Source organism: Amphiprion ocellaris, chromosome 8 (assembly GCF_022539595.1).
Source record: "Amphiprion ocellaris isolate individual 3 ecotype Okinawa chromosome 8, ASM2253959v1, whole genome shotgun sequence".
NCBI lineage: Eukaryota > Metazoa > Chordata > Actinopteri > Pomacentridae > Amphiprion > Amphiprion ocellaris.
This window is the reverse complement of record NC_072773.1, coordinates 28,405,909-28,429,556: the sequence shown is the minus strand read 5'-3', so window position 1 is coordinate 28,429,556 and position 23,648 is coordinate 28,405,909. Positions and strand designations below refer to the sequence as shown.

At 40.5% G+C, this 23,648-nt stretch overlaps 2 protein-coding genes across 2 annotated transcripts; one reads left to right on the top strand and one right to left on the bottom strand.

The window, feature by feature from the left end:
* Positions 1-80: 80 nt before the first annotated feature.
* ddx20 (DEAD (Asp-Glu-Ala-Asp) box polypeptide 20) lies at positions 81-12,238 on the bottom strand. The gene is made up of 11 exons (XM_023276738.3): positions 12,013-12,238; positions 6,855-6,949; positions 5,129-5,297; positions 4,923-5,037; positions 4,580-4,722; positions 3,453-3,591; positions 3,186-3,244; positions 2,567-2,649; positions 2,333-2,438; positions 1,543-1,644; positions 81-1,426 (listed from the first exon to the last, which is right to left on the bottom strand). Exons 1-11 carry the CDS (start codon positions 12,206-12,208, stop codon positions 219-221), a joined length of 2,415 nt encoding a protein of 804 aa, XP_023132506.1. The 5' UTR covers positions 12,209-12,238; the 3' UTR covers positions 81-218.
* A 970-nt stretch (positions 12,239-13,208) lies between these two features.
* parapinopsina (parapinopsin a) lies at positions 13,209-16,763 on the top strand. The gene is given in 4 exon segments (XM_055013205.1): positions 13,209-13,720; positions 14,525-14,615; positions 14,715-15,291; positions 15,394-16,763. Coding segments are annotated over 4 exon segments (1,140 nt in total). The 5' UTR covers positions 13,209-13,389; the 3' UTR covers positions 15,535-16,763.
* The last annotated feature ends 6,885 nt before the right edge of the window (positions 16,764-23,648 follow it).

The following is a 23,648-nucleotide window of genomic DNA, read 5'->3' as shown; positions in this document are numbered from 1 at the left end:
TTCCTGCTATTTTAATATAAAAAAGAACAATAAGATAGTTTCATAGCTTGTGAGCAAACAGAAATAATATTTGAAATGCATACTTGGCCAGGTAATTTATTAGAGAAGTAATTGAGACTATATGACAAGACTTCACTTGAAATTACACAAAATTTCAAGTGCAATGTGTTACATGAAGGCGCATTCAGACAAAGATTCTGCTTTGGTGAATATGTTTCTCACTGGGAAACAGCATGATTAGAAGTGCTTAATGGAAACTTCAGGAGTTCTTCCACGTAGACGGTGTTCATACGATAAGCTGCCATCCAGTTGTGCGCTGCGCTGTAGTAGCTTTGGTAACCCTGCTCTTGAAAAGGGGACATGCAGGTGTAGTAATCATTCCAGGCTCGGTAGCAGGCTCTCCAGTACGTTTCTGCGCTCCACTCCTCTTCCTCCATGTCAATGCAATCTTCTGCATCCCATCCTCTCTTTAGTTCTCTTTTCATCTTTTCTGAGAGCTTTCTGCTCCGTTTTCCAATCTGTTTTTTCGCCTTTTGCGATTCAACTCTGCGAGACTCTGCTGGGGCTGTCTGGTTGGTTCGCCAGCTTGATTTAATGCTCGGTACGGATTCCCTGCTCTCAGGATGAGACGAAGCTCTCCCACTTGTGGGTATCTGAGCATATGTTCTGAGTTCAGAAGAAGCAGAAGCTTTGGACCTAGTGGGATCTGCCTTTGGTTTGGCTGCATGTCCAGCTCCAGTCTGAGGCTTGGCCCTGTATTCAGCTCCATCAGTCTGATTTGAGCTTCCTGTTGTCACTTCATCCTGGTTCTCCTCCATATCAGAGCTAGAAGAACTGGAAATCAACCTTTGAGATGATGAGTTAGATTTCCATCGTTCACCATTCTGCGCTACCTTTAGGGCTCTGTCATCATTAAGAATGAAAGATTCCCGATGCTCGTTCTGATCACTGGGGCCTCCATCCTCTCGGCCTCTGAACTCCCTGATGATCTCCACTGACCTCCCCAACCCTGTGGTGATGAAGCTATGGAAGTCCCGCTCAGCCTCCTCAAAAGTCATAAACTTTGATCTTTGATTCTTGAACGAGCTGAGAGGAGGGATCTTCGGCAGAGCGTCTTGCAGCTCTTTTCGAGTCGGCGTCGCTTGAGGAGGACTCTGCGGCAAAGCGTCCTCTGCTGAAGATATCTTTCTGCGATTCTCTTCACCGTGTGCTCCTTGTCTCCGTGCTGGTTGGGTCTTTTCTGGTTTTCTTTGACTGCTGTGCTCTACAGCTTGATGCCCGACAGAGTGAGACTGCGAGGCTTCGGTCTTTGTGCGCCTCTTCTTCTCTGTTCTGGAGAACAGCTGGGATACGTCGCCTGAAGTGGAGGCTTCAGTGCAGACATCCCAGTCACATGGCTCATCCATCAACCCGGGCTCCATGGTGGCTGAAAGGACAGCAGATAGACGAGACTGGAATTACTTTTCATAATTACCAATAAAGGCTGCAGATGCAAACAGGAAAGTTAAGCATGCATCACACAGACATGTGAACAGGACTCACATGGCAGCGCAGACAAAGTAAGGTCACATTTTTGAGCGATGGCCATCATCTTATTCTCCTCCTCTCCATGGCAACAGTAGGTCACAGCCAGCCCCTGAGTGCCTGCAAACAAAATGCAATCTTGATGAGGACCCATTTAAACAACAGGAAATGATAAAGGAGGTTCGAGTAGTTGTGTATCATGCAAACACACACACAAACAATTTAACATGTCAGTTGAGATGAAAAAGCCCTCCATTTATACAAAAACATATGTTTGTTAAAGTTAATTACAATTAAATGCAGATGGTTCAGAACCTATCGACCTTGCTGGTTGGGTCAAAGCTGCTAATACTTCAGTCTAAAAGGTATTCTTTAAAATGGTGTGTAATGCAGTCAGAAAGAGTCAGACAATCCTCTTAGCAACTCAGGTCTGATTTACAAACTGTAGCAGGTCAAAGTGTCACCCTACCAGGCCACGTTGTTACTTCATGAGAACATTTTGAAAATCAAACCCCATCTTAAAAACATACTCACTGTAAATGACTGTATGCAGCAAAACAAACATTTTTTCCCCCTTCTTTTTAAACTGCAAGTGGTAATTGTCCAGATTCTGAGTCAAGCTGGAGGGGGAAAAACATGCAACTGAAAATAACAAGTTGAGAATGTAGAGGATGGATTCTGCAATAGTGATGCAACTTCAACCCGCTGAAATGTCATCAGGCACCTGGGTGATGAAAATCAAACCCCACCGCTTTGGTTAGCTCTGACTGCTGATTGCTATTATGAGGTAACGGTAATGAATGCTGACCAAAACGCCCGGCCCGTCCAATTCTGTGCATGTAGGTTTCCCAATCCTGCGGCACGTCCAGGTTTATCACCAAGTTGACTTTCTCTGCATCTATACCCCTGGAAGTCTAGGGGGAAAAAACATTAATATTACTGTGCAGATGCTGATAATAAAATACCTGAATAGCAGCAGATTTATTAAAAGATAAAAAACAAGGATGCATGGTGCTACATGGAAGGCGTGTTTGCGTCTCACCAGATCAGTGGAGATTAACACTCTGCATTGGTACTGCTTCAGTTTGGACATCGCCTCCAGTCTCTGGTCCTGACTCAGGCCACCTGCACATGTCATCAAACAACACATCATTAAATCTGATCAGATCAACTCTGCTGAGACAGTCAATATAATAACAACTTTATCTATATAGCACCTTTAAGAAGAACATTCACAAAGTGCTTTGGCAGGCAGAACATAAAAAATGACAAAAATGTACAGAATAGATAGCTAATTAAAAGCTGTTTAACGGACGACATCACACAAGGGGGTTAAGAGAGAAGCTGAAGAGAAAAAGATAGAATAACATCAGGAGGTTAGAAAGAGGGACTACAAGCAGTGAAAATTTTAAAAAGGAAAAAAAAAGAGCAGAGAGTGATAAAAGAGAAATAAAAGAGAACTTTACTTGAAGGCGAGTCTGTATAAGTGGGTGTATTAGAAATTAGAGGCAGACAACATGCAATTAGAGAAATGGGAATCTTTTAAAAAAAATTTTTTTAAATAAAACAAGATAATGTGAGAACCATATGTCTGATATTATTAATTTATTTCCTCCTGCGTGATCATATCATTCCTACAGCTTTTCTACAGGACCTCTCACCTGAGATACAAACAGCAGGTAAGCCTTTGGAGGACAGGATGTCAGCCAGGTGCTGAGCCCTGTAGGAACAATATGCACAAGAGCATTTCATGTCAATTTTTCTGAACATATATAACATATAATATAATCCCCTTTCATATCTAATGCATTCTCTATCAATTCAGCATCATGCAAAGATCAAATCTGTAACTGAAATACAGTTTTCTTGGTCTGAAAGATAATCAACAACAGGTATGAAGGAGAATAAACATTAGAATGAACCGTTACCTTGTGTGTAAATTGGAAAATACCAGAGCTTGGTTGAATGGGATTTTACTGAACAGCTCTAATAAGTGCTGCACCTTCTCCTGAAAAACCTTGTGAGCTAACGGATGGGACTGCACCAGCTTGTAATACTGCTTCAGACCTGGCAGGGTGGAACACAAAGACAACATACACAAGATCATTGATTCAAACTGACATGAAAACATCTTTTTTTTCATCCAGTGTGCTCCTGGTGGGATGTGTTCAGTCACTGATGAGTGAGGAGTTCAAGGCTTGTTTTCATAGCTTCAGATAAAACCATTTATTGTCAGTTTGTACAATATAAAAAACAAATTACCAGTTTCAAAGTAAACAAAGCTGAAATGTGATCCTGTCAAAGAGAAGAGTGGTTTTAATATCGGTGGCTTATGTTAGTCTCTGCTTACTGCCCATCACCTCACATCCTCAAAAAATAACCTCTCAAAACATTTCATTATAAATCTTTATCTCAACCTTCCTGCCTTCTTATGGGGAGTCAGTATTTAAATACGAAAATTCTTTTTAAAAATAGAACATAATGCAGAAAAAAGGTGCTTGGGGTCGTTTATAAATGGCATCATTACAGTTTACAGCTACAACATCATTGTTCACAACACTCTCAGTACTGTCTGCAGCACATGTAGCAGAGTACGTAAAACAGCCGTGAACCACTGAGCAGCTAGTGGTGCAGAGTCAAGTCTTCATGGTAAGTTGCTAATTAGCTTGTGAAACAGATTTCTGGAAAGTGAACACTCTGATCCCTAAAAATCTACCTGTGGATTTGAAAATTATGTTGTTTTTTTTAAATGCCGAAATTACATCACTTTCTTTTATCGCTAACAGGAACAACTGTTAGATTTTAAACTTTCCAACGGTATTTAAACTAATCGTGTAACTTACAATTTGCAGTCCCCTGACGTTGCAAAAAAGTATGCACTCAAATTTTGGGAACATTCAGCTGAACTGCAGGCAGTGCTTACTCAGAGATAATAAGAGGCGAGTATGGAAACGAATACAAAAATGTATATAGAAAATTATCTATATACACAATCACATATCCATGGTTGGTTGGGACCACAGTGAGTAAAGATGGGACAGGAACAGCATCCTACCTTTCAGGCCCATTTCATTGGGATTGAGTCTAACAAAGGTGGGTTCTCTCATGTAGCGGGTCAGGTGCTGAGCCAGGGATTCTGGGTAGGTGGCAGAGAGTGCCAGCATCTGTTTGTTCACAGGGAGCGAGGAGAAGATCCAGCTGAAGAGAAGCAAGAAGATGAGTTGATTTTAGCATTTATCGGTTTGCAAGCATCACTTTCATATTTTCACGACAGATTCTCTCTTGAGGGCTTCAGTCTAAACACCCTGGTTGAATAACAATCTGCATTTCCGACGACAGCCTGCTGCCATATCATGCAGCTCATTAAATATGACTACAGATGTTCGAGTCTATCTCACTTTATCTGCTCCTGGAAGCTGCCCTCCTCCAGCAGCTTGTCCGCCTCATCCAGAACAAACAGTCTGACGCTGGAGGTTGACAACATGCCCAACTCAATCAGCTGCTTGATGCGACCTGAGCACACAACCGGGAGCATTGTTAGGAAACAGAAACAACAGCACAGTGATTACAACGTGTCTATTAAAATATCCCTCTGGCCTCTTACCAGGTGAGCCCACGGCTATGTGACACTTCTTCAGATGGACTTTGTCTTGGCTCACGGGCCTGCCGCCAATGAAAACATGGCACTCCAGGCCCTCCATGGCACAGCCTATGGCCATCACTACTGAGTGGATCTGCACTGCTATCTCACGTGTAGGAGCCAACACCAGAACCTGAGGGAGGGAGAAGGGTTGTTTATGAAAAAAGTTAGGCACCAACAACCACTTACAGATGCTGGATAGTTCCCAATCTGTGACGCTTCCTCAGGTAATAAGATTACAATGCACGAGAATGCAGCTAGTTCAACACAACCAGGCGTATTTCTGCTTCACTAGTAATTGTTCTTTTTTATTTACAGTGCTCCCTTGCCATATTGTGGTTCACTTTTCGCGGCTTACTGCATCGCATATTTTTAAATTGAAAAATAGAAAATAGAAAATGTGGCAGGAAGTCATCAAACACACATTTCACACTCATGGTCATGACAGCATAACACTTAACCAAACTAACAAGGCTGACTAAACCACAAAAACACAATAAACACAAATAACACTGTAACACTAACATAAACCACAATAATGACATTTAAACCCCCAACATTGTGAACTCCCATGGTGCATTGCAGCACAACAGTTCAGTCATCATAACCGGCTCTGTGATCGCTGCATTATTTTAATTATTTTTGCGGTAAAATGAGTATTTTCTAGCCTAAAAAACTGAAAACAATATAAAAATACATTAAAAATACTAATTAAAACATATTGAAAGAATATTTAATCGAAATAAAATGTGTAGCGTGCAGCACTGGGCGATGATTGGCTCAGCGACTGTAGCATCAGTCTCCTCCGTCTCCCATGTGGAGCAGCATTCAGCATCTGGCCTAGTCCATTTCACATAGACGCAGCCGCACATCTGGTTTTCAACCAGCCAAAAACAGCACGTCACCCCACTGTTCAGATCACTTCAGATCGCTGCCCACATAAAACTCAAAACTCTAACACTTGCATTCAAAACTACAATGAAAACAGCTCCCTCCTACCTGAACTGCTCACTACACTCGGCCAACAAAAAGCGGCTGATACAACCACCACTACAGGGCCGGTTGACAGCTAGACTCTTCTCTTCTGTGGTTCCCCGATGGTGGAATGAGTTGCCAAACTCTATTCGATCTGCAGAGTCTCTCAGTCTTTAAGAAAATACTAAAAACTCAGCTCTTCACTGAACACCTCTGCACCTGACAGACTGCAAATAAGTAAAAAATAAATAAGTCCTATTCCGTCTACTGCCTGTAGACACTACAGTCTTATTATGACTCTTGAACTTGTTTTATGACTCTTATCCAGGTTGTTTTCTCCTGACTAGATCTTTGCTTGTGTTGTATCTACTCTCAGATGTAAGTCGCTTTGGATAAAAGCATCTGCTAAATGAAATGGCAGAATTGTAGAATGTCTGATTGCTGCTCACAGTGTTGCGCTGCAGTGTTGGGTAATGTGTGAAGAGGGTTTATAAAGCCTTAAAATATACATAAATGATAAAATAAATGTGGTCGCCACTTCGCAGATTTTTGTCTATCGCAGGGAGGTCTGGGAAGTAACCCCCACGATAGACGAGGGACCACTGTATACTTCTGACACTTAGCAACTTATACTCATTACATTTAGAGACAGTGAAGATACATTTTTCTATATTCCACTTATCGCCATGTGTTCCACTTGAGTAAATCCACCCACCTGAGTCGCAGGATTCTCCAGGACCAGAGAGTCGAGGGCTATAGTGCAGAACACGCATGTCTTTCCAGTGCCAGACTTGGCCTGTACAATCAAATCTGAAACAAGAGAAGGACAGTGAGGGCTGCGCAGTTACCCAGAATAATCGCAATCACAATTTTGGCATCTGCAATAAATTACACTTGATTGGGTGGTACTTGATGTCAAGAGTGCCTCACCTGCTGCATCAAATCGAGTGCCTCCTAGTCACAGTTTGACCAATCACATGGGTTTACCTCAAGTACAATGTGATTATCCACTCACTGCTTCACAGCTGCTGGCAGGAGCTTTTTCACAGGCAACCTCCAAGTGGAAAGCAGCTACAATATATCTCATATGTATCGATATTTTTTTTTATGTCTAGTTGCATCATTGTGGAGCCACTTTTGCAAATTTGTATTAAAAAATGTAGGAAAACATTCAGGGAAATGATTTGATCTTAGAATCATAATGAATAATCATTATGTCAGTAGTAAAGTCAATTCAGTCCCATTATACACTCAAAAAAAGAATAAATCTGTGATATTCCAACAGTGTCAAATGTTTTTACTGGAGAGTAACAGGGACACCATTTCTGGAAAATTAATTTCATGTTTTTTTTCATGCTATGAGCAACAAGAAATTAGATTTCATTGGCTGCAAATGTGACATCTCAATCTGTGCATCAGTAAACCATAAACTACAGTCTGTATACACACAAACATTAACATTTCATTTTGAATGGAAACAAATTGACAATTTTCTGGTGTTCATGTCCAACACTAGTACACAGTTAATCTGGGGTTCCTCCCCCAGAACAAGATTCTCTCCATCTGAGATGACAGTCTAGATTAGTGCAGCTGCAACTAATGACATTTTCATTATTGATAACCCTGAAAAATTGGCAGTGGAAATTGATTATGTCATAAACTGTGAAAAATTACCATTTCCCAGAGCCAAGGTGACATAATAATATTAACAGATATATTATTTGCTGTCCTCTGGCAAAAACAAACCCTCATACTGAAGCTGGAACCAGCAAATATTTGGCTTTTTGGCTTGAAAAGTGACAGAATCATTTAGTAGCGGGTATTAGGAATGTAGGGTGTAGTGTAGTCAGGAGGGTTGGAAACCTTACCCATAATTAGTATTGCTCATAGGAGTCTATCACAAATGATATGAAAGTTTCTTTATTCAGATGCTGTTGAGAAACAAGAAACTCATAGAAAAATATTTGTATAAACTAGAAACTGCAACATAAGGAGATATGTCATATGTGGTCAGTGGAGAAGTTCTGGTTTGGAATCTGTTGGCCACATAACATGGAAGCTATTCAGAGGAGGGAAAAGGTACATTATAATTTGAACATTAAGTAGAAGAAGCACATAAATTCTCACAATGATGTGCATCCTATTGGATGGATACACTTTGGTATGATTGGAGTAAAAGGGCCATATTATATGGAAACTGTTTTGGGAAAATGGCATTATTTTAGGTAAAATCAACTAATTATAGACAAGTAATCAAAGCAAGTGTGTTGCTATATATGAGGCAAATTTAACATGTTTTTTGTATATTATATGGGCATGAAGGAAGTTAGGTTGTGTCATTTCAACAGTAATATGTAATCAGTCACTCATGGCCTGGTTATGGTCTCTCAGAAGCACAATGGTCAGCTGTGACTGATAGATTTTCTGTAGTTTTTATCGAATGGCCGCACAGGGAGGCACAATGAAGAGCCTGGGGGAAGAAGAGGAGGAGACGCAATATCATCTGAAAACTGGGATAACGGCGCACATTTTTCAAACAGTCGCTCCAGGGAGACACTGATAGTGCTGCACTGACACATGGGAAGTGCCAAAAAAATAGCTGAGTGACATATTTTGAAAAGAAGTGCCATGAAGACGAGTGTTGCTCTTCTCACACCAGCCACGGCGTGAATGCTGCACTGCGAATGTTGTCACATATACTTACACCCAGTCTAATTTGGCCACTTTAAATGTAGCTGATTTCACCTGTGAGTCTTCATGACCACATGAAACCCCAAAATAACTGACCATTTTTGCTAAATGCATTTAAATTTAGTCATCCTGTGCTGTCAATGTTACAAGACAAGCTACATGAGATGTACAGGCGAGACGATTAAGAGAAAAGCTGTTTAGGAACACGTTCATCAATCAAATGAACTAACATCCCAATGCAAACACACACCTTAACAGCCTGTCTTCATTTCCTAGGAACCCCTCATGGGAATCACAGCTTCGAGGCAACATATTATACCTTATGTAGGATTACTGTCATTCTCGCAAACAGTCACAACATTGCTTCAATCATATAAAGAGTCTCTCTCACAGTTAGTATATAAATCTTCCTTAGAGCAATGACCAACGGTTAGGCTGTGGATGAGGCTCCTGATCAGATCTTTGATCGTAAAACCAGAGAGAAAGACTAGAAGTAAGTGACAGTAGATCAGAAGACAAAGGATGCAAAGTGAAAGTCATAGAATATGACTCAGAGAGTAGTTTACTGTATGATATCATTTAGGGCTTTTAGTAATGAACTGCAATCCCCATACATGCACACACAAACATAAAGTTCTCATTCGGGTGCCAAAACAGCCAACACACAATACACAATCACACATGACATTCACCGCTGCATTTAAACCAACTCAACAGCTGATATTCAACCATGACACATGCACACCACAGTGCACTAGAGCTGCAACAACTAACCAAATCTGTCAACTAATAAATTGATTTTCCTACTGATTCATCAGTTTGTCACTTTTAAAGCAATAAAAAAAATAATAAAGTCACAGATTCCAGCTTGTTAAATGTGAATATTTTCTGGCTTCTTTACTCCTCCATACTTGACATTCTACAGACCAAGCTGTGAAGGAAAAATTACTCTTTCTCCTTTCTGTGGTATTTCTTTGTAGCTGTTAGCTGACATCATCCCAAATTATCCTACAGGTTGGAGCAGGTTACCACCTTTGGTTGCTGTTCCCTTTAACCTCTGCAGACCTGAGCCTATCTTCAGGTCCAGACCTTATCTTGCCTTAATATGGCCTTTCAACAGGCAGACGCTGTAGGGGGAAGATATGCCAGGACTCTCTGCTCTGGCCAAGGTTCGATATTGTTGATTCTGACGTGACTAAGCAGATGAATTGTCTCCATATTGGTCTGTAGTCTAAATCTGACCCCGCTCCCAACTATAATATATAAACAAAGATCAGAGAAAATCCTTTAGAACTGATGCTGAGTCTCCAGTGTGTCTCTTGGTGTCTGCCTCTTCACCCTCTCTTGAACTTGCTGAACTTCCACAACAGACATTGTACAGACCAAGCAACTAACTGATTAATCCAGAAAATAGCAGTTAGTTGTAGCACTACTGTACACGATGGCAGCAAAACCATCAGTTCTTCCTTCACGTTACTCATAAGCCAGACACACATGCAACAATTCCACAGCACTGTTCTTTACCAGCCTCTTGCACAACATCAACAAATTCAATAACATACAGCCACAATAAGAAAAATCAAACATGTAAGTTAAGCCAATACGTCAAACTTGTAGCCATAATACTGCAGCCAGAAGACTGAACCTCTGGCAAGCAGGTGTAGCAGAGAGTGACTTTACTCAACACACGGCAGCATCAACACTGAAACATAAAAAACCTTCAACAAGACATTTCAGTTGAAAAAAAAACTAAATATTGATTCTGCTTGTTGTGAACTGATCCAGAAATGAAATGCCCTTTTAGTTTACAACCAAAATTGCTTTTCATCACTTACAAAGTATTGCCAGACAGCGACCAGTCTTTTCTACAGCTAACACACTAACGCATGCTTTTGTTACACACCAGATAGACTGCTGTGATGCTCTTCTATCTGGTCTCACTAAAAACACAATAAATGCACTCCAACTACTTCAAAACTCAGCAGCATGAGCTGTCACTAAGTACAGGTCACATTACACTGATTTTACAGTCTCTACACTGGTTCCTTGTCTCTTTAGGAATTCATTTTAAGATCTCTTTTAATAAAGCTCTTAATGGTCTTGGGACTTCGTATTTATCCGATTTGCATTTACCTTATGAACCCTCTAGAACCCTCAGGTCTTCTGGTAGAGGCTTCTTAGTTAAACCTAAAGCCAGACCATGAACGTACGGTGAGGCAGAATTTTCTTATTAGAGTGTGCTGATGTTTTTAAAAGCAAACTCAAGACATACCCTTTAATTCAGGCTTTTGATTGATTTGATAAATTATATTTATTCATCACTCTTCTTAGAATTACTTCCCTTCACTGATTTCTCTATTTATTCACCTCTTTGTTTTAGAATCCTCTATTTCTAACATCACTGCATCATTGCAGATATTTTACATGTTGTCACAGGTGACCTACTTTGACAACAGATACACAATTTGGTCCACACGATGAGCACGGTGCAATCTGAGAGGTTTGGTTCAAGTGGAGAGAGCGCCTGTCCCTCATTTAGAGTCCTGGCCCAGAGGTGGAGGAACATCTGGTTCCTTTCAAATAACCTGAGAACATGGCATCAAGATCTGTGGATCCTGGACATAACAGCAGATGTCCAGAGCTACAACAGGACAAGGCCAGAGACTTCCCCATCAACTCTACATTAATGCACAGCTTTTAAATAGTATTATTATTATCATCCTCTTGCACATCTCAAGTTCTTTTTTACACCACACACTATGTAACTTTGTATCAGGTGACTAATTAGCACAATCTTCCACACTGAAAAAAATTCTGTTACTTCTTGTGCTTTATAAACCCTTGGTTAAACTGCTTCTTATTTATCTTATTAAACTTAATACCTACGACTGGCACTAAAACACCAAATTAAATTCCTTGTATGTGAAAACCTACTTTGCAATAAAACATTTTCTGATTCTGATCACGTGACAACTTCACAAGTCAGACAGAACACGTCAGAATTTTCTCCTTCAGAGGACAACAGGAGATTTCCATTGAAGTTTCAACACACCTGTCCTAAGCGAAACATCTTTGCACCTGTCTTGAGGAGTTCCACAACTTTTCTATTGCAAATCCACTTTAAGCAACTTGTTTGTGATGCTTCATCCACTCATGCGGCCCACACGGTGCGATACACTCACCGAGTCCACAGCGGCCCAGCGGGATCGCCTTCAGCTGGATCGGGGAAGGTTTCTGGAAGCCCGCGGCGGACAGTCCGTCCAGCACCGCCGGAGACAGCAGCAGGGAGCCGAAGTCGATCCCCTCCGACAGAAGCACATCGTCGGTCCGCTTTCGCGTTTCGATGTCGTGAGCTGCCTTCCTCACGGCGGCTGCCATATTTGCTGGACTGTTCACCGCCGGTGATGAAACGCAGCCGGTTTAAAAGCCCGCAGATCTGCGCATGTGCCGCCCCCTCGTGGCCTGGAGGGGAACTACCCTGTCGTGGTCTTCAGGCTTTGCATTTAGTTTTTCTTGCTAAAGTTATTTAATAATTTGCTTTTCTAACATTACCAAACTGGACAGGCATGAGTTGAAAAGCAATTCTTCTTTTGTTTTAAAAAAAACCTAAAATAAATAAACGTAAAACCTTGCCATCTGACTGATTTCATCAACTTGGAAATGAGTTGCTGATATTTCTATATGGATTCATGGACCCCTTCAGAGATCTTTTAAGCAAATTGCCAAATGACATTGTCTTTGTTGCATCTGGGATGAATGTCTCTCATGATTTAAGACTGACTTTCTCCTCTAAATTTTTTTTGAAAGCATGCAATCAAAAGGACTCAGATCGATATTAATAGATTAGCAATAAATGCATTATTGACCACATTTCATTTGGTCTGCAGGCAAGTAGTCTGGATGTGTATCCATGCATGCTTACTCAATTTTGCTTGGTTGTCTAATATAGCCAGTCCAAAAGCAGTGCCTGTACAAGTTGTGCTGCAGAGAATCAGCATCAAATCTCTAAATATTTCAGTGTATTCAAAAATGTGTGACATAAGCAAGTTAAAATCCTCCTTATATGCCTTTACCCAGCAGCAACACATTTACTTATAAACATACTAAACCCCATATTGTGTTATAAGTCCCTGCTTCATTACTCACAGACAGCTGTAAACCCTGCAATCATAGAAAGTGCAGTCTTAAGGGGATATAAGCCAGAATTATTGCCTTCACAATCCGGATCTACGGATTTAGTTTCCAAGAATTAAAAGTCATCCAGAGCCTCTCTTCTCTTACTGGGCTTATTAAGAGGGTCATATCTCTATCTCCTCTCTCAATTTGAACATGAACATCAAACATGCGGCACCTGCAGAGAAGAAGTTCAAGTTGATATTGTTAGATTTTTATTTAGTTTTGTATTTTCTTTTAACCTGCTGCTGTTATCTCTGGGGACATTTTGGACAGTTTAGAGTTGGATTTGTCATTACTTGTGGATTAACAATTTTTTAAAAATATATTCCATCGAGTAGTTTGTAGCATCAGCAACAGGTACAATTTTAATCCATCTCAGCGATATGAAGAGTACCAGCCTGAATGGAAACTCCTCGTCGTCTGACAGCTCAGTCAACACAGAGCTCCTGTCTGGGACTGGTTACACAATACTGGCCATAATCATGGGTGTGTTCTCTGTAGCGGGGATCATCCTCAACGTCCTGGTCATCGCGGTGACGGTGAGACACAGAAAACTAAGGCAGCCACTCAGCTATGCCCTGGTTAACCTCGCCATATGTGACCTGGGCTGCGCTCTGTTTGGAGGCCTGCCCACCACAGTCACCAATGCAATGGGATACTTCAGCCTGGGACGTGTGGGCTGTGTGTTGGAGGGCTTTGCTGTTGCCTTTTTTGGTGGGTCTACTTTTCTATCACAGTGTTACTTGTGCTACAGTTTGGTAAGATTTCATTTCCATGGTGGTAGAAGACATATTCTGATTCATCATTTTAATAAAAGCTGCAGAACAGGAATATGTTCCATTACTGGTAAATGTCCTGCAATACAAATCCATAATAAAAGGTTTTTATATTTTATCTTCCTATGTTAGATTTTTGATACCAATGAATCAATGCCTATGCAGCCCTTTACTATTGTATTATAACTGTGTTACTTCCGGCTTCTTTATACACACTGATCAGCCAAAACATTCTGACCATCTGTGCTGGTGACACTGGTTTGGTATTTGGCACTAACTCCTCCAAGCAACTAAGAGAAACGAAGATGAAAAACTATTTGTGATAGTTTGAAGGATTTTCCTTTCATTTCTTGTCTCACTGACAGAGATTGTTTATTTTCTTTACGGCATGACAAGTCAAAAAGGCTGCAAGTAGCTGCTGGTTTACCCTTTAAAAATGCATTGTATTTTTGATTTTTATAGAAATCTGTTTGTTTTATGTATAATCGGAATCTGAATAGTCAAGAGTAATTATCAGGTTAACGTTGTGGAGGCTTTTCCCTCTGAAATGTAGTGTTTAAGTGGCATAAAATGGAAACACTCGACTAAAGTACAATTATCTCATCTTTGCACTCGAATACTTTTCTTAAATAAATGCATTTTGTTGTTTTCCACTTCTTAATTAGCACATCATTAGTTGGTACAAAGCTGAATTGAAGGGAATCAATTGTGTAGTCTTAACTTATTCTTTCCTTTCTTGTAGGTATAACAAGCCTGTGTACAATAGGAGTCATTTCTGTTGAGCGCTATGTAGTGGTGTGTTATCCGATGGGTGCTGTCCTGTTCCAGACCAGGTACGCCAAGGTCTCACTAAGCAGCATCACACAGAGTTAACGAAAATAAAAACTTTGTTGCTTCACCAGCATGTGAGACACCTACTCTGTGGTCCTCAGGCATGCAGTTGCTGGAGTGGTTCTAGCCTGGGTCTGGTCATTTGTGTGGAACACTCCGCCTCTGTTCGGTTGGGGAAGTTATGAGTTAGAGGGCGTCAGAACTTCCTGCGCTCCAAACTGGTACAGCCGAGATGTCGGGAGCATGTCCTACATTGTCATATACTTCATCCTTTGTTTTGTCTTGCCCTTCTCCATCATCATGGTGTCCTACTCACGACTGTTATGGACCCTCCACCAGGTGAGCAACGAAGAAGCTGGACTTGTAAATGTATTGACTCTAATGATACAATAACGATGTATTTTTGCTTTTTTTTTGTATTTTGCTATTTTGTAGGTGACCAAGCTGCAGGTATCTGAGGCTGGAAGCACAAATCGTGTGGAGGTGCAAGTGGCCCGCATGGTGGTGGTGATGGTGTTGGCCTTCCTAGTCACCTGGCTGCCATATGCCGCAATGGCCCTTACTGTCATCATTGACTCCAGTGTACACGTTGACCCTGTCGTCGCTACTATACCTGTTTACTTCGCTAAAAGCAGCACCGTCTACAACCCCATCATATATATTTTCATGAACAGACAGGTAATCCTTAATTATGTTTATCTTCACACACGCACAGAAAATGAATTTAGGGACATATAGTCATAAAAATTAACCTAAACATGCGCTTGTGTGTGTTTCTAGTTTCGAGGCTACGCTATTCCTGCTGTTCTGTGTGGATGGAATCCGTGGGCCACAGACCCTCAAATATCTGAGGCTGAGACGTCTGTTGCCTCTGTCAGCAAGAGCCAAAGAGGCTCACGTCAAGAATCTTTAAAAGAATAAATATAAATTTAAAAAACGCTGTGTATATACTACCATTCAAAAGTTTGAGATCTGTTAGAAATGTCCATTGTACACTGTGTTAGCTAGTCGTGTTGAAAGGCTAATTGATGATTAGAAAACCTTTGTGCAATTATGTTAACACATGAATAAAAGTGTGAGTTTTCATGGAAAACATGAGGGTCAATATATAATTGAAGGACTTTTGGGTCCATGGGACATCTCTTGCATACATTATTTAATAAAGTTAAAAAAAACTTTTTTATGTTCATTATGATCATGTCTTCACAAATTCCATAATTATTTATTATGGAATCAATCATTTATTAATTTAAAAAATGACTGGATATCACTAAATCATGACAGATGTTTCTTTTTTGGCAATATATCAAATTTTATATGGAAAATATCAAATTGTATCTGTGTCCGAGTTCCCCATTACAAAAACACCTCTCAGGTCAGTGTGTTAATTCCAGATCACATGACCTGCTCCACATGATGTCATTTCCTCCTGAAGAAAACACTGGCAAGACTCCAAGGCTTTCTTAGTTACTAAATATAAAGTAGAGAGTGAGTCAAGTGTGGATTTATCGCATGTCAGCAGGTTTACTGCAATATCTTTATAAATAACCTTCAATTTAAATTTTATGCAATTGTATATATAATATTTCAGAAGAATCTTTCTGTAAAAATGCCATGTGGTGTTTGGTTATAGATGGCCATATTGATTTTAGGCCTGAAAACAGCAAAAATGACAACTATGATACCTGTCAACTATGTTGCGAAAAATCCCACAATTATATATTGACCCTGGGTGACCCCAAACTTTTGAACGGTAGTGTATTTATACCCTTGATCTCATTCCTGAAGCAGCCCCAGATTATCTATTTTACCTTGGAATATTAGCCAGTCTCTGCAATGGATTGTAAGGAGAGCATATGTTCACAAACCAAACAAAATATCTGTCAGAGATGGATATGATCTGAGACTTTTTGCATCCTGAGCAGTCATCTAGCACAGCTGTTGAAAGCATCTGTAAAAAGTAGGACAGAAGCTATTATCACGAGTCTCCTCATGGGCTGAAACTGTGTCTTTTTCTGCTGTCAAAACTTTTCATATATTCTGACAGAAACACAACTCGTTTCTCTTGTACTGTATCACTGATATATATTGTTTTTGATCTAATAAGTCGTGTCAAATTTGCAAGGTGTCAATATTTCAAATTGTGCATATTAAAAATTTCAATTTACACACAGGCTGTTATGTGAATTTAAAACTCATGAAGCAACACAACAGTTCATTCCAAGCTTCTCTAGTGTGAGCAAAATAATCTCCCTCTACTTGGGTCTTGTAGTCAGTGGCTGGATTACTGCGGTTAAGAGGCTTACGTGTAGTATAGTGTAAGCTATAAGAGAAAAGACACTAACTTAGCTGAAAGAGCCTAAATTAAATTTCGAGATGCAAATGTCTGACGACTATAACTGAGCTTTTTTTGTGTTAGATTTTACAGGTGCATCTAATACCACTGTTTAAGTATAGAATTAACCATAAGATTTTGTTTAATTAGGGTCCGAGCACCGACGGTGCGAAGACCCTATTGGAATGCAAGGAATTATTAGGGTCCGAGCACCGACGGTGCGAAGACCCTATTGGAATGCAAGAGTTTATTATTATTATTATTATTATTATTATTATTATTATTATTATTAGGGTCCGAGCACCACGAAGTGGTGCGAGGAACCTATTGTAACCCTAGGAATTATTATTATTAGGGTCCGAGCACCACGAAGTGGTGCGAGGAACCTATTGAAACCCTAAGAATTATTATTATTATTATTTTTCTTCGTCCGCCGGGAAATCGGCCTTTTTGACGCCCTAAACATACACGAAAACGCATGAAAATCGCCACACACATCAGAACCGGCGAAAAATTTGATATTTTAGGGAAATGGCACGCGTGCGTGCCAAAATGGCTCAATAGCGCCCCCTAGAAAATTAAGAAAATTCAGCCCCCGGACAGTGTTTGACCTAGACTTCTGAAATTCGGTACACATATGTAACTCATCAAGACGCACAAAAAAGCTTCTTGCATCATTACCCATAATGCAACAGGAAGTCGGCCATTTTGAATTATGAGTCATTTTTGGACATTTTTTGATATCTATAAACTCAAACAGCGTAATCCTGAGAGAGCTGAAATTTGGCCAGGATGTACTCCAGTCATGGGTGATCAAAAGTTATCAAAACGCTCCGCAAAAGTCTGAGGACGCGGAAATGGCGAGCCACGGAATGCGGCCATTTTGAAATATGATTCATATTTTGGACAATTTTGTCATTTTTGGACATTTCCAAAAGCTATAAACTCAAACAGCTTAACCCCGACAGAGCTCAAACTTGGCCAGGATGTACTCCCGTCATGGTTGATCAAAAGTTATCAAAACGCTCTGCAAAAGTTTGAGGGCGTGGAAATGGCGAGCCACGGAATGCGGCCATTTTGAAATATGATTCATATTTTGGACAATTTTGTCATTTTTGGACATTTTCAAAAGCTATAACCTCAAACAGCGTAACCACGAGAGAGCTCAAATTTGGTCAGGATGGACACCAGTCATGGTTGATCAAAAGTTATCAAAACGCTCCGCAAAAGTCTGAGGGCGTGGCCATAGTTACCAGCGGAATGTGGCCATTTTGAATGTCTTGCCATGAAACAGGAAGTGCTGTCTAACTAGCCTGTACATGCTCCAGTCTGCTTCAAATTATACATGTGTGATCAGAGTCCAGCCCTAATCACGTCCATAGGTTGATATACACTCACAGTCATAGCGCCACATGGCGGCCATTTTGAATTTCTCGCCATTAAACAGGAAGTGCTGTGTAACCAGACTGTACATGCTCCAATCTGCCTGAAATTTTACATGCATGATCAGAGTCCGGCCCTAATCACATCTTTGTGCCACTTGGCGGCCATTTTGGATTTCTCGCCATGAAACAGGAAGTGCTGTGTAACCAGCCTGTACATGCTCCAATCTGCCTGAAATTTTACATGCATGATCAGAGTCCGGCCCTAATCACATCTTTGTGCCACTTGGCGGCCATTTTGGATTTCTCGCCATGAAACAGGAAGTGCTGTGTAACCAGACTGTACATGCTCCAATCTGCCTGAAATTTTACATGCATGATCAGAGTCCGGCCCTAATCACATCTTTGTGCCACTTGGCGGCCATTTTGGATTTCTCGCCATGAAACAGGAAGTGCTGTGTAACCAGCCTGTACATGCTCCAATCTGCCTGAAATTTTACATGTATGATCAGAGTCCGGCCCTAATCACATCTTTGCACCACTTGGCGGCCATTTTGGATTTCTCGCCATGAAACAGGAAGTGCTGTGTAAGTAGCCTGTACATGCTCCAATCTGCCTGAAACTTTACTCTCTCAGTTGCAGCGCCTCCTGGTGGATATGCGTGGGCCAGTCGGGCGGCTCGGATGCGAGGACTCGTCCAACGCTGCTTGCAGCTTTTATTGGTTTAGTGGTTGGAAGTCAATAAAACATTAGCGTCAGTCAAATTGAATGCGTCAGTGGATGGAAGTGGTGGTTGCCTTGTGCTGCTCTTCACTTCACTGCAGCTCCATGGCTCCATCTGCTGGACGGACAGAAGTGCAGCAGCTGATGGCAGCTTCTTTGACCTCACGCTGCTGTCAGACCCCAGATTAGGGTTTATTTCAGATATATATAATAGAAAATAGTAATTAAAAAATAAGCTGATGTTGTATTTTTGCAGCAGTGAGTTTTACAGGGTTAAGAGCAACCAGTCAAAGGTTATTACTGGGGATTTTAAACAAAAACATTCAGGCAAACAGTTAACATCATAGGGTGCCTGACATGTTTGTTTTTTTTCCGGGTCGATACAGATTTTTTTTGTAATCAAGGAGATCAATAACCAAGATTTGGAATCACTACACATTTGCAGAAAAAATAAAGTTTTTGAACAGCACATAAAGTTAAGTTAAAATTAAAATAATCACGAGTTGCAGCCTTTGCTTATTTATGTTTTACATGCTGAAGTTGTCCTTCAGTGTTTCACTGATCAGATTGTGCTGTGGGCAGGAACAAGATCAGAGGGAGGCAGCTGCAGCAGACCCAAAGTAGTTTCACATTCATTTATCTGATCAGATTTCAGGGGGCTTTTTTTTTTTTTTTTTTTTTTTTTTTTTTTAAGAAATGGGACCAATAATTGAAAACATGCTAAATATCAGATGGGATCATTGGTGTCACAGGACATCTGCAGACACAGGTCAAAGATTACAAGGAGTTTATTTAACGAATGAAACTAAAACCAACACAGAAAGGATAACTAAACCAAGGTGAAAACAAAAAGGGGAAACCAGACTAATTGTAGGAGAAAGGTTCTGGTTTCAAAGTCTCTGGTCTGGCAGAGAGCGGAAGAATGAAGAACCGGGCCTTCGTGGATTAAGGTGATTGAGAACAGGTGAATCAACCCCCACACCTGTGAGAGAGATGGATGGATGGATGGATGGATGGATGGATAGATAGGTAGGGAGGTAGATGGACCATAGATAGATGGATGGATAGGTAGATTCTGCAGTGGGGAAATTTTCAGTGTGGTAGTAGCAGATAGGAAAAAAGTAAAAAGAAAAGCAGCACTCAGTGCACAGATATAAATAGATGCTTTCTCCTTAGAGAAGAAATAGAAATGCTTGTAAAAAAAAAAATCTTGTGAAATTGCACATATTGACTTATTTACATTTTATTGCAGTTACTTCATGGGTGATTTGAACTACTGGGAGCAGGTTTGATTGAACACCGTCTGACTGCTGCAGGAAGGAAGGACCTCCTTCAAACATTGTGGGTGAAGCAGTCTGTCCCTGAAGGAGCTGCCGGTGATGGTCCTGTTTCCTGCAGGGGGTGGGAGATGTCCTCCATGATAGACAACAGCTTTGTCATCATCCTCCTGTCTAACACCAGCCCAGGACAGAGCTTGCTTTCTTAACCAGTTTCTTTAGTCTCTTCCTGTCTGCAGCCATGATGCTGCTGCTCCAGCAGACCACTCCATACAGGATGGCTGATACCACCACACAACCATAAAAGGTCCTCAGAATTGCTCCCTGCACCCCGAAGGACCTCAGTTTCCTGAGCAGGTGAAGTCTGTTCTGACCTTTCTTACACCGTGCGTTGGTGTTCTATCTCTAGACATGTTTGAATGTCTTTATCAATAAATGGTCAAACACATGTTGAGTGTCAGTTCAGCTCTTTGTTCCACACATGTATATGTTCCTATGTGATTGGTGTCTTGCAGTCAGAGTGTAAAGAATTGAAGCTGTCAGAGGCTTTCTGTGGTGAAGAGGCTGCAGGACATCAGCTGCTCCAACAGGTGACGCCTTTGTTCTTTGGCTCCAACCAGAACCAGCAATAAATCAGCATGAGCTGCAGCATATCCACCTCATAGAGTGTATAATAAAGAAACCAAGAGGTTTTAGTTGATAGCTGTCTCTAGTGAATGACCAGCAGTGTCTTGTTCAGGTTGTGAGGAGAAGTAAAAAGCTTACAGCAGCTGGTATTCCCAGGTAGTCTCCCATCCAAATACTAACCAGGCCCAACCCTGCTTAGCTTTGCAGATCAGATGAGATTGGGTCTATTCAGTCTCAGAAACAAACCTACAATGTAAGTTCTGTACCTGACATGATTCAAATCTCCACTCACACCTTTTATTTGTCCTTTGATTGTTCCAGTACTGATTGATGCCATCATTTAAGCCAATTTACAACAACACCTTGTAGGAAATGTGGTGCAGAGGTAAGTTCTGTGCCTCACATGTTGAAGGTCCATGGTTCAAATCCCCACTCACACTTTTTATGTGTCCTTTGGATGCTCCAGTACTAATTGCTAGCATCATTTAAGCAAAGTTAGAGCAGCATCTTGTAGTCCAGGTGGTGTAGAGGTAAGTTTTTTGCCTGGCATGTTGAAGGTCCCCGGTTGAAATCCACCTTAGTACCTTTATTATCTTCACCTCCTTAATAGTTTTGTGTACCATCATTTACGAAAACTAACAGTTACACCCAGTAGGAAGGATAGTGCAGTGGTAAGTTATCTGCCTCTCATACAGGAGGTTTTTGGTTCGAATCCAGCCCAGGGCTCTTTTGACACTTTTTAAGATAAGATAAAGATAAGATAAAGTTCTTTATTTCTCCCCACTCCAGGGGAAATTTACATTGTTACAGCAGCTTTATTTACAATATATACATACTTTGGCTGTATGACAACCTCTTTCAACCATCATTACAACAAAGTCCACGAAGGACCTTGTGTGAAAGATAGCTCACACATAGGTTGTGTGTCTGTCATGTGGAGGGTCATGGTTCGAATCCCCACTGGGAACCTTGTGGAGGATGATAGCCGAGTGGAAAGGTTGTGGTCTGTGGTGTGGAGTGTCAGTGGATTGGAGTTGAAGGGTGGTTCCAGCAAAACCAAGAAGTTGCCTGAAAGAGCGTAAAGAGCGTAAAGAGCGTATTTATTTTTTTCACGGCCACAGTTCGGGGACATAAAGGAGTTTTGTAGAGAAAGACGGATGACCCGTCCAATGCTGCTTGCAGCTTTAATTTTTAACTTGAGTTTGGACTCGACAGTTTTTGTGAGGAGGTTGGACTTTAGGCTTTGTGCTGGAGGGTTGAACCCTGATTTCCAAGATGTTCTAAGTGTACAGACCTCTTGAGTCCTGAGGAGATGAGCTTTCACACAGTGTGAGGGCTGAAATTTTCAAAGTTTCACAGTAGCTGTCTGTAAACTAGAACCTTGAGATAGTCCAAGGACTCGTGTCTTCTATGTCCATGTATAGTTGTCTGTTAGTTTGAAATGTCAGATAGTGTGAGGACTGAAATGTGCAAAGTGTCTTAGTACTTCTCTGTTAGTTAGAAATTTCTGTTTAATCGAAGCCTTAAAAGTTGTGAACATGAGTCTTGATTTCACATTTAGAGTATCCATTTGAGTATTGGTGAGACGTTCACCTGTGTGCTATTTAGAAATGGTGAAGAAACTTTGATTGTATTCACTGAAAAGTATAGTTAGTGGTGATCAGAAGGTAACATTAGTTTGATCAATGATTTCAACTATTAGTAGACTTTATGAGGGAAGCAGTTTTGAGAAAAGAGTTATTAGTAAATCAATTCATAGTGCAACCCAGAACATTGAAAGAGGAACTGTTTGAAGAAACAACCAGATGTTTTTGTTTCAGAATAGAAAACGTTTTAAGATATGTAAATATATTTGTTTTTTTGGATTTTGTGATTGTGTCTTCTGTGTAATTAGATATTCAAAAGTGTCACTGGTGTTTTTCAATTTTTTTGTCTGTTTTTAGATTAATCTTAAAAGTTTAGTTTTGGTCTTTTGTCATTTTTCATGATTTTATAATATTAGATTAGATGTCCAAATGTTTTGTCTTTTTAATGTGTAATTGTTGAGTGAAAAGTATTATTGGATGTGATGAGTTAAAATATTATTTTCAATATTAAATGTTTAGATAAACTGTTGTAGTTTGTAATATTAAGAACTTGTAGTAGATTTTAATGTGTAATTGTATATTTAAAGTTTTCATAGGAAATTGTGTTTAATTCCTAGTGAAAGTGTTATTGTCTTTAAGATGTTATTTTTTAAATAAACATTTAACTATTTAAATAAGTGTAGTAGTTTCTTTCACTTTTTGTTTGGATAGGCGTAGTGAGATACAGCCAGACAACGGGGTTAGAAATAAGAGGTAGGCCAGTTCATACAGCATGGGGTGTACAAGCGGGAGTCGAACCCGGGCCTCAGCGGTGGTGACCTAGTACATACGTCAGAGGCGTAACCCGTAGAGCTACATGAGCACACATGTTGTGGCCTTGAAAACGTGTATAAATCCAATAGTAAGTCAAGGGGTGGGGTTAGGGTTAATGAGCAAGGTCCTTACAGCTGTAATACAAAAATCGGGAAATTTAATATTACATATAAATATTTTTAATTGTAATACTAAGCAGCCGAATATTCTAAGAAATTAATTCGCGGTTTTTCCGTCCGCATCGTGGTTGAAAAAGTACCGTTAAGGTTAGCTATATCGACGATGCGGACGG